General features: G+C 36.4%; 1 protein-coding gene across 1 annotated transcript in view; it reads left to right on the forward strand.

Annotated features, from left to right (window-relative positions):
* Positions 1–15,952, forward strand: part of anks1b (ankyrin repeat and sterile alpha motif domain containing 1B) — a 67,289-nt gene that overhangs the window by 25,088 nt on the left and 26,249 nt on the right. Inside the window, exons 12-17 of the mRNA XM_088347274.1 lie at positions 2,434–2,596; positions 6,856–6,989; positions 8,223–8,373; positions 12,672–12,970; positions 13,821–13,943; positions 14,317–14,401. Of these exons, the coding sequence (XP_088203400.1) occupies positions 2,434–2,596; positions 6,856–6,989; positions 8,223–8,373; positions 12,672–12,970; positions 13,821–13,943; positions 14,317–14,401 (955 nt within the window). The remainder of the gene's footprint in view (positions 1–2,433; positions 2,597–6,855; positions 6,990–8,222; positions 8,374–12,671; positions 12,971–13,820; positions 13,944–14,316; positions 14,402–15,952) is intronic.

Raw genomic sequence — 15,952 nt, forward strand, 5'->3', positions numbered from 1 at the left:
AAAAGTCACGCGCTGGTTGGTTAGCTAGCTATTGAGCAGCTTCCTTGTTATTCTGTGCACTTCCTGTGCAATAGGACACAAGCGCTTCTGTCTCGGTTTTTCCTGGGGGGGGACCTTTTGGGTGGGGTCCCTCGTCCCCGGGCTCATCCTCATTCTCAAACTTCCTGTTGGAGGAGTCGAAGGAAATCCTAGCGCCATTTTAACACTTCCTCTGTATTTTTGAACAATTTATTTTTATTTTTTCAAATTATTTTCCCTTTTCTTTTCTACGGAACACGACAACATCAATTTCGTAAGTTTTTCTCACGCTATTTGTGTTCTGGAATTTGTAAAGTCATTCATTTGGCATGAAAGAAAAGAATCTGTGATTTCTGTTCTTGTATTTGTATGTGAGCCCAGTGCTCTCTGGGTATTGTAGTGAAACAAGCACAGTCAAGTCTGATTCCTCTACAATGTGTGAGGAAAATAGGGTATCCGATTATTCTGAATTATGAATAAATATACATGAACATATTATATTTCACGTTATATTTTTTATAAATACATTTATTTGATAAGATTGGTTTGGAAAAATAAAAACAAACTAAATTTTTTTGTAGAATATATATTATTTGTGTCTTTTTAAAATTTTATTTGTTTTTTTCTCCATTTTTCTTGATTTGTATTTGTATATTTTGTATTTTAGTTGTTTTTTTATTTTTGTTTCATGTTGTATTTATCTTTACTTTATATATTTATTTTTGATTCACGTATTTCGTATTTAGTTTATTGTGATTTACGTTTATCTTTATTTGGAGTTTGTTTTCATTTTACATCTATTTCATCATTATTATGTTTTAGAATGTATTCTTATTTTATTTCCTTTTTATCTTTATTTGTATATTATTTTTACTAGATTTATTATCTGTATTTCCTTTTTTATTTAATCATTATTTGTATTTCAGATTTTATTTATTTAGTTCTATTTCTATTTTATATTCATTTGCATTTTATTTTTTTATTAATTCATGTAATTTTCATTCTTATTTTATTTTAATTCCATCTTTATTTATGTTTAATTTCTTTAAATATTTTGTTTGTATTCTATTTGTGTTTAGTTTATATTTATTATTAGTATTTTATATTTGTTATCGTTGTTTATAGTATAGATATTATTATTTTTTTTTTGCCTATATTTTTATTCAGTTTTATCCATTAATGTCATTTTCATTTTATTTTTACTTCTTCTTTCTGTGTATTTTAGAAATTATTCTATTATTATATATTATTTCTACTTTAACTTTATTTGGATTCTATTCATTTATGTTATTATTATTTTTATTGCAATTTCATTTCATCTTTATTATTATTATATTATATTATTATTATTTTAATTTTAAATTGTATTAATTTCCTTTCATTTTTATCTTATCTTTAGCCGTGTTTTATTGTGTATTCATATTTATTTTGCGTTATCTATATCATCTTTATCTTTAGTTCATATTTCATTTTTATTTGTACTTTATATTTTCTTTTCTTTGTATTTTATCTTTATTTTCCGTTTTATAACAAATAATATGTGTTTTCTTTAGCAAGACACAATCAAAATATGTGCATATACATAAAAATGCACAATTCAAGAAAATACATGTACATGATTTGAATGTACACAATGTTAGATGGAAATTACTTTTTAATAGAGGAGGGGACACGGGGGACAAGATTGCCACCAAAAATATTTATTTGTAGTTGTTTTTTAAACTGAGCTAATGCGAATACTGAAGGGGAAGTGCCACTCACTTAAGGTCTGTTAGGAATTTAAATGTTAAAATGTACCGTTTACCAAATTGTTCAAATTAGTTATCTGACTCCATTAACCAAACACAACCTAGATTCTCCAAACAATGCGCACTTGTTTCTTGATGGAAAAATGAACAAGAGACTGGCACTTCCACACGGGGGCAGATTTATTTTCTTGAATAATTTAGCTAAGTGAACTCCATTGAATATATGGCCGAATTAGCCGAACTAGTGTCGCTCAAGTCTCCGTCAAGCATCCTCAATCTTCTGCTTTTCTTCCTCTGCCCATGTTTTTTCCGCAAGCTGGCGTGCCAATGAAAGCCCCCACGTGGCCCCACCATCTCAGAGAAGAGCGTCCCGATGTCTGAAAAACTCATAACAGCAGAGCGCTTATCAAAACAACTTCTCCAAACAATGCCTGCTGTTCTGCGTCAGAGTTCTGTTATCAACAGAACTAAACAAAACATTCCGCATTCAGATCAGCGTGACCTGTAGCCCACTCAGATCTTCATTGCACTCGATAAATGTAACTTGTATTTAATCATATAAAATCTTTTATAGTAAAATGTATAAAATCCTTCAAGTCTCGTCCCATTTTGTGTTTTTTTTCCCCCTTGTTGGTATCGCCTTATGTGCTCTGCGTTTTCCCGTCAGGATTCGGAGCGTTCGGGGGAGGGGCCAAGGAGCTCGCCGTGGTCGGACGTCTTCCCGCCCGAGGACGAGGACGACCCCTTCGAGACGGTGACATTCGCCGTCTCTCGCAAGCCTAGCTCCTTGCAGGTGCCTCGGCGCCCCCTCGTCGACGTCGCGCTCGACAGTGAGTTCCTCCTCGTTGCCTCTTCATTCATCTGAAAACTAATTCCCAAATTGAGGAAAGTAGTCAGTTTGATCAGTGCAAAATATCCTCAACATAAATACTTCATTATCGTCGTGTGGAAAGCCCTACTTTTGTCTAAATGAAACTCTTCAACTCACTTCAATATAGTTGTAACAGTGTAGCAGTTAAGCTCTATTTTTGCCTAAATGAAGCACTCAAGTAACTTCAACTTAGTTTCAAGGGGACCAAAATTAAAGCAAAACCCTCATTTGGTCTACATTAAACTCCTCAATTCACTTCACATACCAGATTGGTGGCAAAGCACTATTTGAGTCTAAATGAATCTCCTCAACTCATTTCGAGATAGTTCCTTGGCACAAAAGTGGCGGCAGGTACTCATTCTATCCAAATGAAACTCCTCAACAGACTTGAAAATGGTTCCATGGCAGCAGCGTGGCAGAAAACACAATTTCTTTCCAAATGAAAGTCCTTAACTCATGTGGCAATAGTTTCTAAGGCACCAAGATGGCAGAAAAGCACTAATTAGTACAAACGAAACTCCTCTCCTCACTGTAACATAGTTCCTTAGGCAAAAGGATGGAGATGAAGCACTCTTTTTGTCTAAATCAGGGGTGTCAAACAGGCGGCCCGAGTGCCTTATCAGGCTGTGGGAAGCGCAAGAGAAAAACGGGCTGCAGGTTGAAATATGTCCATTTAATGTTGCCAAAGCCAGGTGCCTCTCACAAGCTCTGTACTTGTATTTCTTTTTCTCTCTGTCTTTCTCTCTCTCTCTGTCTCTCTCTCTCGCTCGCTCTCTCTCTCACACTCTCACTCTTTGTGTCTTTTTACCTACCTTCCTTTTCTCTCTTTTTTCTCTTTCTCTCCTTCTCTTTTCTCTCTCTCTCTCTCTCTCTCTCTCGCTCTCTGTCTTTTTACCTTCTTTTGCTCTCTCTTTCTCTCTCTCTTTCACTCCTTTGCTTTTCTCTCCTCCTCTCTTTCTCTCTCATTGTATTTCTTTCTTTCTTTCTCTCTCTTTCCCCCTACTTCGTTATTGCTTTTTATCTCTTGTGTTTCTCACATTCTCTATCTCTCTTTCTTACTTTCTCTTTTTCTTTGTCCCAATTGCTCTCTTTATCTCTTCCTCTCTTTCTCTTACTTCTTTGTCTCTCTTTTCTTTCTCTCTAAACTACTAGTCAGGCTCCCGAGAGAATGTATGTTCTACCGTGTGGCCCCCGAGTTAAAATGATTTTGACATCCCTGGTCTAAATGAAGCTTTTTAACTCACATGAACATATCATGATGTTGGCAAAGCACTGTATTTGTTGAAATGAAACTCCTCAACTCACTTGACCTTAGTTCGTAGGGCACCGGAGGGACAGAAAAGCATTTTTTTAGTCAAAATAAAACGCCTCGACTGACATCAACCGAGTTTATCGGACACCAAGATGGTGGTGATGAAACTCCTAAATTCACTTCAAAGTTGTTCCTTAGGAAACAGCATGGCATCAAAAAACTCCTCTTATCGAAATGAAACTCCTCAACTTACTTGACCATAGTTTATAGGGCATTTTCTGGCTACTTCATCTGGCTCGTCAAACTAAAAGGGTCAAAATATAATTTATATATATATAATATATATAAAGCCCACCTCTGGTCTAAATGAAGCACTTCAGCATACCGAGAAGACGGCAAAAAACAACATGGAAATCGAAAATGAAACACCTCAACTGATTTCAACATAGTTATTAGGGCACCAAGATGGCGGCAAAGCACTGCTTGGGTCTAAATATCACTCTTCAATACACTTCAACATAGTTCCTCAGGGACCGGGATGGCCGCAAAGCCCTAGATTAGTCCGAGCGGCCCTGAAAGGCGTCATGACCGGCTTATCGTCGACGTCCAATTCATTTTTTCTGATTTTATCGGAAAAAAAAGACTCTGTAAAGGCAACGCGTTGCCACGGCAGCCGCCTGGAGAGTCACCTGCTGGTTTCCATGGCAACCGTGTGGGCCGCTATCCACCTGAGAGAGGCCCGAGCGCATCAGCCATGACGAAAACATAATAGCATTCCTTTTAATGTGACATCGTATTTGACTTGAATTCAGTCTGTGGATTTTTCATTTTATGAGGCAGTTTTTCCCGCGCCTCATCTGGTTATCGCTAACTACTCCGTTATTGGTATTGGCCTGAGAGAAGAGCTATACAAAGAACTGAGTGTGTCTGTATCTCAGATTCAGATTCAGATCTACTTTATTGTCATTCTAGTACACGTGTATACAGAACGAAGTGTCGATACATCTGACCCGCACAGTTTCCTTGAATGTACAGATATAAATAAAATGTTGTATTGAGTTGTAGTATTGAGTGCTAATAATATACTAAATAATTATGGCTATGTATAGTATTTTACAGTAGCGCAAATAGTGCAAGAGGAGTAGCCAACCAGATGTGCAAAATGGGCAGTCAGGCAAACCAGTCAGGTAAACAGAACAATAACACTGTAACAATAACGCTGTAAGTACTGTAAGTACAATAGTGCAGAGAAACAGATGTGCAAGGAGTGGCTAGCTATAAAGAACTGCCAGTAGTGCAAAAAGTCAAACAGAACCCACAGATGTACAGATTAGCAGCAGTTTAGATTTACTATGTGTTTGAGTGACCATTTAACAGTCTAATGGCCAGGGGGACAAGACTATTGTGGAACCTGGTGGTCCTGCACCGCACACTGCAGTACCTCTTCCCAGAGGCTAGCAGAGTGAACAGTCCATGATGGGGGTGAGAGGGGTCCCTGATAATGTTCTTAGCTTGGGATAGGCAGCGTTTCTGGCCAATGTCCTGAATGGAGGGAAGAGAAGTCCCGATGATTTTCTCTGCTCTGCTCTCCTGTATCAATATAAATATAAATATATATATATATATATATATATATATATATATATATATATATACACAAGTATTGGCATTGAAAAAGTACAATGAAAAATAATTGAGTTTTATGTATCCGCTCAGAGTATCGCGAACTACTCCGGTATCGCTATAGGCCATAAAAAAGAGCTATAAAAAGAGAAAAGAGTTCAATGTATTGGTTCTAATTATCGGAAAGTACTCATATGTCGAGTATTAGCCTGAGAAAAAAGACAATAGAAATGGTTTTAATTTTATGGATCTGCTTTTAGTATCGCCAACTTCAGTATCAGCCTGAAAAAAGAAGCTCTAAAAAGAATTGAGTGTGTCTGTATCTCCTGTATATATCAACAACCTCTTAAAAGTCAAGTATCGGCATTAAAAACGTACAATAAAAATTGATTGAGTTGGATGTAGAGTATGTGCTGCGAATATTGACAACTACGCAATAGTCGAGTATCGGTATTGGTTTAAAAAAAAAAAGACCTGCAAAAACATCTCCTGGAATTATCGGCAACTACTCGAGTCGGATAATGGCATAGAAAAAAGGTGCCATCAAAATAAAATGTAGTTAGTGTATCTGCTCTGAGTATCGCTATCTACTCGATAGTCGAGTATTTGTATCGGCATGAAAAAAGTGCCATCCAAAATAATCAGGTTGATAAAAAATAAAAATACTCTCTCTCTCTTTCTCTGTCTCTCTCTCTGTCTCTCTCTCTGTCTCTCTCTCTGTCTCTCTCTCTGTCTCTCTATGTCTCTCTATGTCTCTCTCTCTGTCTCTCTCCCTCTATGTCTCGCCCTGACTCTCCCTCTTTGTCTCGCCCGGTCTCTCTCTGTCTCACTTTGTCTCTCTCTCTCTCTCTCCCTCTCTTCCTGACTTTCTCTCTCTCTTTGTCTCTCCTTGTCTCTCTTTATCTCACTTTGTCTCTCTTTGTCTCACTTTGTCTTCCTCTCTTATTCCCTCTTGGTTTCTTTGTCTCACTTTCTCTTTCTTTCCCTCTCTTTCTCTCTCTCTCTCTCTAAATTTCTCTCTCTCTTTGTCTCACTTTTGCTCTCTCACTCTCTTCTCTCTCTCTTCCTTTCTCACTCTCTCTTTCTCTCTTTTATTTTTCTCTTTCTCGCCTTCACTTTCTTTCTCGTCTTCTCTTTCTCTCTCTTTCTGCCTTTCTCTCTCTTTTTCACTTTGTCTCACGTTCTCTCGCTCACTTTCTTTCTTTCTCTTTTAATTATTCTTTCTTTTTCTCTTTCTTACTTTCTCTCTTTGTTGTACTTTCTCTCTCTCGCTCTTTCTCTCTCTCGCTCTCTCTCTCTCTCTCTCGCTGTATCTCTCTTTCTCTCTCCCTCTTTCCTCCAAGGTCACTCGTCCTCCGTAGGAGAGCAGGGGGTTGCCGGTGACCATGGCAACCACTCCACAGGTCCCACCCCCGACTGCTCGCCCCCCTCCCCCGACACGGCCCTGAAGAACATCCAGAGAGTCATCCACCCACAGGTAGGGGAAAAACAAAAGGAGGGGAAAAAACGGTTGACTGCCTTTGATGGCCAAAGACGTCAAATATCTTCATCGACTATGGTGCCATGGGCAGATATGGACGTCCAAATTATTATGATTTATTTTGTACCTTCACAGTGAATGTGTCGATCGGCACAAATTGAGCATTGTCAGCGCTGATTAATATTTTATTAATGAATCAAATATTAATGAATTAATTGAAAAGCAAAATGAAGTGTGAGCCGGCCAGCAGATATCTGTTATTGTTTTTACGACTTATTATTATAATTTTATATTATTTTATTTTTTCAGATTCAAAACTTGTTTTGTTGTTTTTCATTATTACTTTTTGATGCGGGCAGCACGGCGGCGCAGTGGTTAGCGCCAGTTCTAAGGTCTTGGGAACCTCCTGTGTGGGTTCAAATCCAGCTACCGGACTTCCTGTACGGAGTTTGTATGTTCTCCCCGTGCTTGCGTGGGTTTCCTCCAGGCACTCCGTTTTCCTCCCACATTCCAAAGACATGCATTACAGGTGGATTGGCCGGTCCAAATTGTCCCTAAGTGTGAATGAGCGAGTGAGTTGTCTGTTCTGTGTGCCCTGCGATTGGCTGGCAACCAGTTCAGGGTGTCCCCTGCCCACTGCCCGATGATTGCTGGGATGGGCTCCAATGTGACCATTGTTTTTTTTTTTTAGAATTTTATCTTTTTAATGTGAATGCATTCGTTATTATTTTATATTCATTCTTTTTATCATTAATTTAAGAAATATAAAAATATTTTCTATTTTATTTTATCATTTGTTGCATTTATGTTTCATTCTTTAGTTGGATTATTTATCTTTCATTTTGGTATTTCTTTAATTATATTATTTTATTGGAGGTTATTATTTTGTTGCCTTAAAAACGTTTTTTTTTAAATATTTTATTTCCTTTTATTATTCATATTTTTAGTTTATTGTGAATTTTTTTTGTAATTTAATTTGAATACTGTATGTATTGTATGTATTCATAATATATACAGTATTTTTTTATTGGTTATTTTTTATTTTTAGTATTGATTTTCTCTTTTCTATGGCGTATTGTATTTTTTAGTTTTATGGGTTGTTTTAAGTATTTCATCATAAATTTATATTTATTATTTTCTTTGTATACATTTTTTAATCATTTACATTTTTTTTTAATTTGTTTAAATTATAATTTTGATTTTAAAAGTATTACTTGTCCTTCCCCGCAGCCCAAACAGCGCACGTCCCTGTCGTCGAGCGGGGACGTCCAACGGGCCGCAAGCCACTGCTTGGAACCCAGTATTAGCAGCAGCCCCCCCATTTTCTCCCCGGTCAGCCCCGAGCCAATCGAGAACCTGGAAACGTCTTTCCTTGGTGGAGGTAACAGCACATTTCCTGCACCTACCCCATTTTTTTTAATATTTTTCCCACCCACGCTGCTGACCTGCTCTGGCGTCGCCACAGCAACCAGGATCTCTTGTTGTCATGGCGACGGGGGTTTGACAGACAGATGTGGAAAAACGCTAGTGTGGGCTGCAGATTCGTTTCAATTTCAAAATAATATGTGGTCGGCATTTTGATTGACCTGGGGCTGGGGGCTTCAGGGGGACTATACATTGGTTAATTGCAACGATTATTTAGCTGTTATTCTCACGAAAAAATGATACCTAGTGCCGATACTGTGAAAATATACAATTGTTAAAAAGATGAGAAAATAAATTTGATATATGTATTAATAAATAAATGAAAAAAATGTTTATGTACCATAAAATTAACTCCTATTTACCAAAATAATAGTCAAGACTGATACCTCAATAAACGCCGGCATCGGCACTGATACAAATATTGGTATTGGTAGTGGCAACGGTGGCAAATACTATTATCGGCTGATACTATCAGAACCAGGGACTACAATCAGAATCAGAGGTAAGGTAAAATATTAACTAACTATCGAATCATAACGGAATCTATCCAATACCATTTTGTTTTTCCAGTCGGGTAGATACCGATACTCGAGTATAGTAGTTGTTGAAGTAACTACCTTTCCAAAATAATTTGAGAAATATTATTAAATCGCAGCGTAAAATGTTCCCAAAGGAATAGAGACTGGTATCTGTACCGATACCAGCTACATTTAAAGGTATCTGTACTTTGACATTTACAGGAAATAAATAAGACATCAAAACGTCACAATTTTAACCTGGTATTAAATCTCTAATGGATGGAATCAGTCAGAACTATTGAGATTTTAGATGACACGTTTTTTTCCATTGATACCGATACTCAAGTTTGTCACTGGTGCCAATACCGCATCCTGGTACTTTTAGCTTCCAAAAATATTCTGAGAAATATCATTGAATCCCTGCGTAAAATGTTCTTATCAATACAGATACTGGTATTTGTCCCGAAACCAGCTTCATATAAAGATATCGGTACTCGATATAAATGCTATTAGCGTCTTATTTTGTTTCTTGCTCTTAAAAGTCCAAATTTAACCAGGCTTTGAATCTGTAACGGATGGATTCAGTTGGAAGAACATGGGGACATTAGATACCACATTTTACTGATACTCAAGTTGAATGTCATTGATGTCAATACCACAGGCTGATATAATTTTATGTACAGTTAAAGTAACTTCTATCTCCCAAAATATTCCGTAGTATGTCAATTTCCTTCCTGAAAATTACAATTAATTAATAGTATCAGTCGATTAATGTAATTTATTGATATAATTAATCAATATCAATACTAAAATCTCTAGTTCCTGTTTCTTTAACTGGCCACTAGAGGGCAAGTGAAAATCTTATGTTCAATACAGCCGATTTTATCACTGATAATGATAATAGTATATGCACTTGGACATACATAGTTTCAAAAGTCCTTTTTAATGATCATTTGGGGATCGGTGCTACCAAATGAACGATATCGGATACCAATAGCACAAGAATATTTTCAAGAAATGAGTCTTGATATTTATTTCATAGAGGTATGGATTCTTGGTATTTCTTTTCTACCGTTTCCTGCCCAACATTTCCCTCATATTATATCACTTCGTCTCACCTTTTATTTGTCAGACGTATTGTTGTGTTTCCTCTGCAATGCGTAGTACATCGCGCACGACAGAAAGTAAGGGAAGGGAAGGAAAGAAAGAAAAAGAGAAAAGTAAAAATGAGAGAGAGAGAGAGAGAGAGAGAGAGAAAGAGAGTGAGTGAGTGAGTGAGTGAGTGAGTGAGTGTCCGTTTAGGTTTTCCCAGACGGAAAATGAAGCGATTTTGCTTCAGCCCAAAATGTTTACGCAACAAATCCAGCGACCTGAGTGGGTGCTTCATTCATGGTACCAAAAAAAAAAAAAAAGATTCTTGCGCTCTTTCTTTCCCTTTCAATTTCTTCCTCGCTCGCCCGTATGACTGCATTGGAATCTTCCAAGCAATTTGCAGTTATCTAATTATGACATTCCTTATTTTTTGGCTTATTTTAAATTATTAGTTTTAAATTTTATTATCAATATTTATTATGTTGTTTGTCAGTATTATTATATTTTACTTTATCATCATATTTGTTTACAATTGTATTTTTTTATTGCAAAAATATCACATGGGGGCTTTTTAGTTAGTAAATTGATGTATCTATGATATCACATTACTGTAATTTTTAATACATTTTAATGTGTTGGTTAATCACTTTTTTATTTTTTTATTACACATTAATCACAAATGTATTTATTTAATATTGTATCTTTATTCAATTTTTCTACTATTTTATTGCAATTTTGTATATTTTCTCATTTTATCATATTATTGTCTTTTTTACCTTTTTATATTTTTTAAATATTTAGTTTTACCTGTTTTATCTTTTCCATGATCTGAATCTTTAAAAAATTAGAAATAAAATGACAAAATAGTCCTTTTGAAAAAATGTTATATTTTTTAAATTCTACAGGATCATAATTGGTTTTATTTATTATATTACTTTAATTTTTATATTCATTTTTATTTTCGTATGTTTTTAATTTTGTTCTTATTTACTGACGTTATTATATTATTGTGAAATCAGACACATGATTACATTAAATTTGGATTTGTATTTATTTTTTATTTATTTAATAGACTGGTATAAGTATATATATATAATATATATATATATATATATATTTTTTTTTTTACAAATTTTATCATATTATTGGTTTTTTACATTTTTATATTTTTTTAAATATTTAGTTTTACCTGTTTTAACGAATTATAAATAAAATGACAAAATAGTCTTTTTGAAAAAATGTTAATTTTTTTTTTTTAAATTCTACAGGATAATAATTGGTTTTATTTATTATATTACTTTAATTTTTATTTTCGTATATTTTTAATTTTGTTTTTATTTACTGACGTTATTATATTATTGTGAAATCAGACACATGATTACATTAAATTTGGATTTTTTCTTTTCTTTTTATTTATTTAATAGACTGGTATAAGTACATATATATATATATATATATATATATATATATATATATATATATATATATAAATTTTTTTTTTTTTTGTACTCATTTTATCATACAATAAATCATTTTCTTTGCCGTCCTATGGCGCTCTGTGTTGCCACGGCAACCGAGCCGCTCACCTGTTGACGAGGCCCCAGCTCAACGTTCATGGCGTCACTCAGGAGTCGTCATGTTGCCATGGCGATATTTCGTTTTATTAGCACGCTTGAATAGAAAGCCTCTTTTGGCTTTAACTTTTGCTTGCTATCTGTTTAGATTGCCATCTTGCAAAGCTGTTTATATTATAAGCTAGCTTGCTAGCTAACTATCTTGAAAATATTCACACAAACCGTTTATCTTGCTATATTGCTATTTAGCTTGTGCGCTATCTATCTTTATCTTGTAAGTTAGCTTCCTATCTGCTCACCTAATTACCGTAACTACCTACATGTCTACCAACTTACCTATGTACCTGTACACCTTGCCGTAAACCTACCTGCTATCTAGCTAGTTAGCCTTCTTGATTTATTTCCAGCTATCTATCTTGCTACCTTGCAAACATTCACAGAAGCTGTTTATCTTGCTATTTTGCTATTTAGCTTGGAAGCTATCTACCTTGCAAGATTGCTAGCTATCGATCTAACTAGCTTGCTAGTGAGCAATTTAGCAAAATTGCCATGTGTTTGTCCGTCCGTCCGTCCATCCATGCAGCTATCTAGTTAGCTTTCTTGCACATGATCTCAGAAGCCATTTATCTTGCAAGCATGCTACCTTACTATCTTGCTGTACATTCTGTTAGCTATCTATCTAGCTATCTATCCGGCTATCTTGCAAGATTGATAGCTCTGTATCTAGCTACCTATCTTGCCCACAGTCTATTTCACGAGCCCTTTACCTATCCGACCTTCCTACCTTGCCATCTATCTGTCGTGCTAGCTATCTCGCAAACATCCATCTTGCCGTCCTCCTATCACAATATGCTATCTCATTTTAAGACATCTCTTCCTTATTGGGTCTTTCCAATCCAAATTATTTCTTACATGCTAGCTTTCCATCTAGCGTTAAGAGGCCCCCCGCCTGGCCTCTATTCACCGATGACTTCACGCTTCGGTCCCCCACTTCAAGCCCATCTCGTTTTGAGCCGTCGAGCACATGAAGAAGAAGTCAGCAGTTGTTCTTGTGGTCTTGTCATGCGCAGACGACGCCGACCGGCGCAAAAGTCACGTCCCTGAAGAGTTTGCCGGCCTCCTGCACGGCTCGTCCCCGCGGTCACCGCCCCGCCCGAAACCCCAGCTACTGTACCGGACAGTCTTCCATACCAGGGTCAACCAGGATCTGGGGCCGCAGGCAGGGGGAGGGGCCAAAAGTCCCGCCCACCCGGACAGGGCCTGCACCCTGGGCAGGATGAGGTCGGCGCCCCGGGAGGTTCTGGACCTGAGGAAGGCCAAGACCTTGTCCAAGTCCGAGTCCGACCTGGTGCAGGTGACCCCCGTGCAGGTAAGTTTTAGTTTTTGGGTGAAAATATTCTCAGATTTTCCCATCACATAAGGGAATGTAATTCTAATAACTCTCACTGCTGTTTTTTGTGCTTTTTGTTTTAAAATATAAATAGAAAAAAAAGAATAAATGAATAAAAAAATGTTATGGTTTAGTTTTTTTCATTATCAAAGTCAAAAAATATTTGTAAAGACATTCAAAAAGTATATTTTTACATTTGATTTAGATTTTATTTTAGTTTGTCATTTTCTTTTAGTTTTTTATCATTTATTGATTTATTTTCTTTATTTTATTTTTTTTTAATTATACTATTTAAAATTATTTCTTTTTACACTCAGTTTGTTTTATTCATATGTGGATTTTTTGTATATACATAGATATGTTTTTAAACAAAAACTTTTTAGGTCATTTTATTGATTTGTTATTTATTTTCTAATTAATTTAGTTATTAATTCTCATTTTATTTTTATTGTATAATTTTATCATAGAAACAAACAATTTAGATATTATTTATTTTAATGGGTTCTATTTTATTGCATTGTAAAATACCTATTCTTTCATTAGAAACAAAGTTTTTATTATATATTATTTATTATATATTTTTAATTAATTTTTTGATTAATATTAATTGTGTCATTTTATTTTGGAATCATACAAATGGAAAAAAATTGTCCATTTAGAAGCAACATAATGATTGTTTCTATTGTATAATTAGAATGTTATTAGCTCCAAAAATGCTATCTATGTGATAATAAAAACGTATTTTGATACAAACAATTGCAAAACAAATGTTTATTTCATTTTTTCCCCTTCTCTATTTGTTTGAAATGTAAAATATGTTTCTATGCAGGAGGAGAACATTTGGGATTGCGGAGCTCATGGACAAGAATATGCAAATTCCGGCCGCGCCGACTCGATATCGCCGGCGGCAAAGTTGGAACGGACGCCATCGTTTACTGCCGAGTGGGAGGAGGTACGAGTATGAGGACCGATGCCGAACCTCCAAAGTTTAACAAGTCCTAGAAAAGCAATTAAGATTTCAACGTCCGTCAGAAAAAAAAAACCCTGGATTTTCCTACATAATGACGTTGCATCGCCAATTAGCAGCTGCTAACTAACATACCAAATTTAGCATATTTCCCAGCAGCGAAAGCGACCTTTGCGGAATTTTGCCCGATTGGAGAGGGGGGAAAGACGAGAGAAAGGTCATTCTCCGCCTAATGAGCGCCGGAAAGGGGTCGGACCCAAGCGCGCCGTTATTAGCGCCGCCAATTAGCTTCCCAGACGTTACACTTACCTCTTTTTTTGGGCAACTTTTAGTCAACTTTCATATTGTCTTTGTACAGATCGACAAGATTATGAGCTCCATTGGTGCCGGAATCGGCAGCGGAATCGGAGCTGGACTGGACCACCCGGAAAAACAACAGTCAGGTAAAACGATTACACGGAAAAACAACTGGAACTTGGGGGGGGGGAAAGGGCTGCCTGGAGTTACTACCACGAGAAAATATGTCTTCTTATGTCCCCCCAAAATCTTAGATGATATTTTTAAGGATTTTTTTTGAGAAAACATTTTCAAATGGATAAAAAACATTCACAACATATATCTCAATATTTTTTTTGCATTATGACAAGAATGAAATATTTCAACTGGGACAGAGAGCCACAGAGAGATATATATAGAGAGAGAGATGGGAAGAGAGAGGGACTTAGAGAGAAGAGGGAGAAATGGAAACAAGACATGGGAAGAGAGAGAGAGAGAGAGGGAGAGAGAAATAAATATAGTGAAAAGGTAAGGGGGAGAGTGAAAGGGGGAGTGAAAGAGGGAGAGAGGGGAAGATAGCAAGATGGCAAGAGGGTGTACAGTAATGTATTTATTCAGCCAGTATAAAACCATAAACATGATATATACAAGAAATCATTTGACACATGAACTCTCAATAATGATAATATAATAGATGTAAAAGAATAAAAAGAATAGAGTAAAAAAGATATTGTAGTGTATAATACAAGATAATTTTAAAGAATAGTTTAAAAAGAAAGGGGAATGAATAGAAAGATGGGGAGAGAAAAAGGGAGAGAAATATAGTGAAATGTTTAGAAAAAAAGATGGAGAGAAGGACATATGGAAAAGAGAGGGGAGAAATAGTGAGAAGGTAGAGTTAAAAAGACAGGAACAGATAGAGAGAGGTGATGAAAAGGAAGATACTGAGAGATGGGAAGAGAGAGAGAGGGGGAGATGGAAAGAAAGAGGAGGAATGGAAAAAGATGACAGAAAGAAAGGGATGAGATGTAGAAAAACAGAACGAGAAAGTGTAAAAAAAAGGAGAAAGAGGAAGACAAATAAATGGGGATAGATAGAAATACAGGAAAGGAAGGGAGAGAGAGAATTTGAGAGGGGAAAAGAGAGACATGGAAATAGAGATAAAAAGAGGGGGAACAATGAAAATAACGAGTGAAAAGGAGAGGTAGAGAAAGGAGGCAGGAGAGAGTAAAAAAGATTGAACAGGATTCAAAAAGACAGAGATGGAAAGAGAGAGGGGGAAAGCGGGTGAGAGAAATAACAAGAGTGAAACGGGCGATAGAGATTGAAAGAGAGAGAGGGTGAGAGATGGGGGGAGACATACAAATCAAGAGAGAGGAAAATAGAGAGAGGGAGGGGAGAGAAATACAGAGATAGAGAAAGAGAGGGAGTAGGAGGAGGAGAGAGAGCGTGGGAGTCTTCATTCTCTCATTTTCTTTTGCAAGCAGCACACAAGACATTTTTCAGCACACACATACGCAAAGCGCAACAGCTGAGCTCTGCAAGCAGCTGCTGCAAAGGCTCGACAAGACCCCCACCCACACCCCCACCTCGGAATTACCTCAACCTCCTTTTTGGAGGAATCCCCCCTGTGGATCTTGACACCCCGGGTTGGATATTTCTATTTCTGACAACCACGAGGACCAGATCTCCTTTCGTTCACCCCGTCCCACTCCCCA

Source organism: Urocampus carinirostris, chromosome 11 (genome assembly GCF_059441175.1).
Source record: "Urocampus carinirostris isolate Australia breed hairy pipefish chromosome 11, RoL_Ucar_1.0, whole genome shotgun sequence".
NCBI classification, from domain to species: domain Eukaryota; kingdom Metazoa; phylum Chordata; class Actinopteri; order Syngnathiformes; family Syngnathidae; genus Urocampus; species Urocampus carinirostris.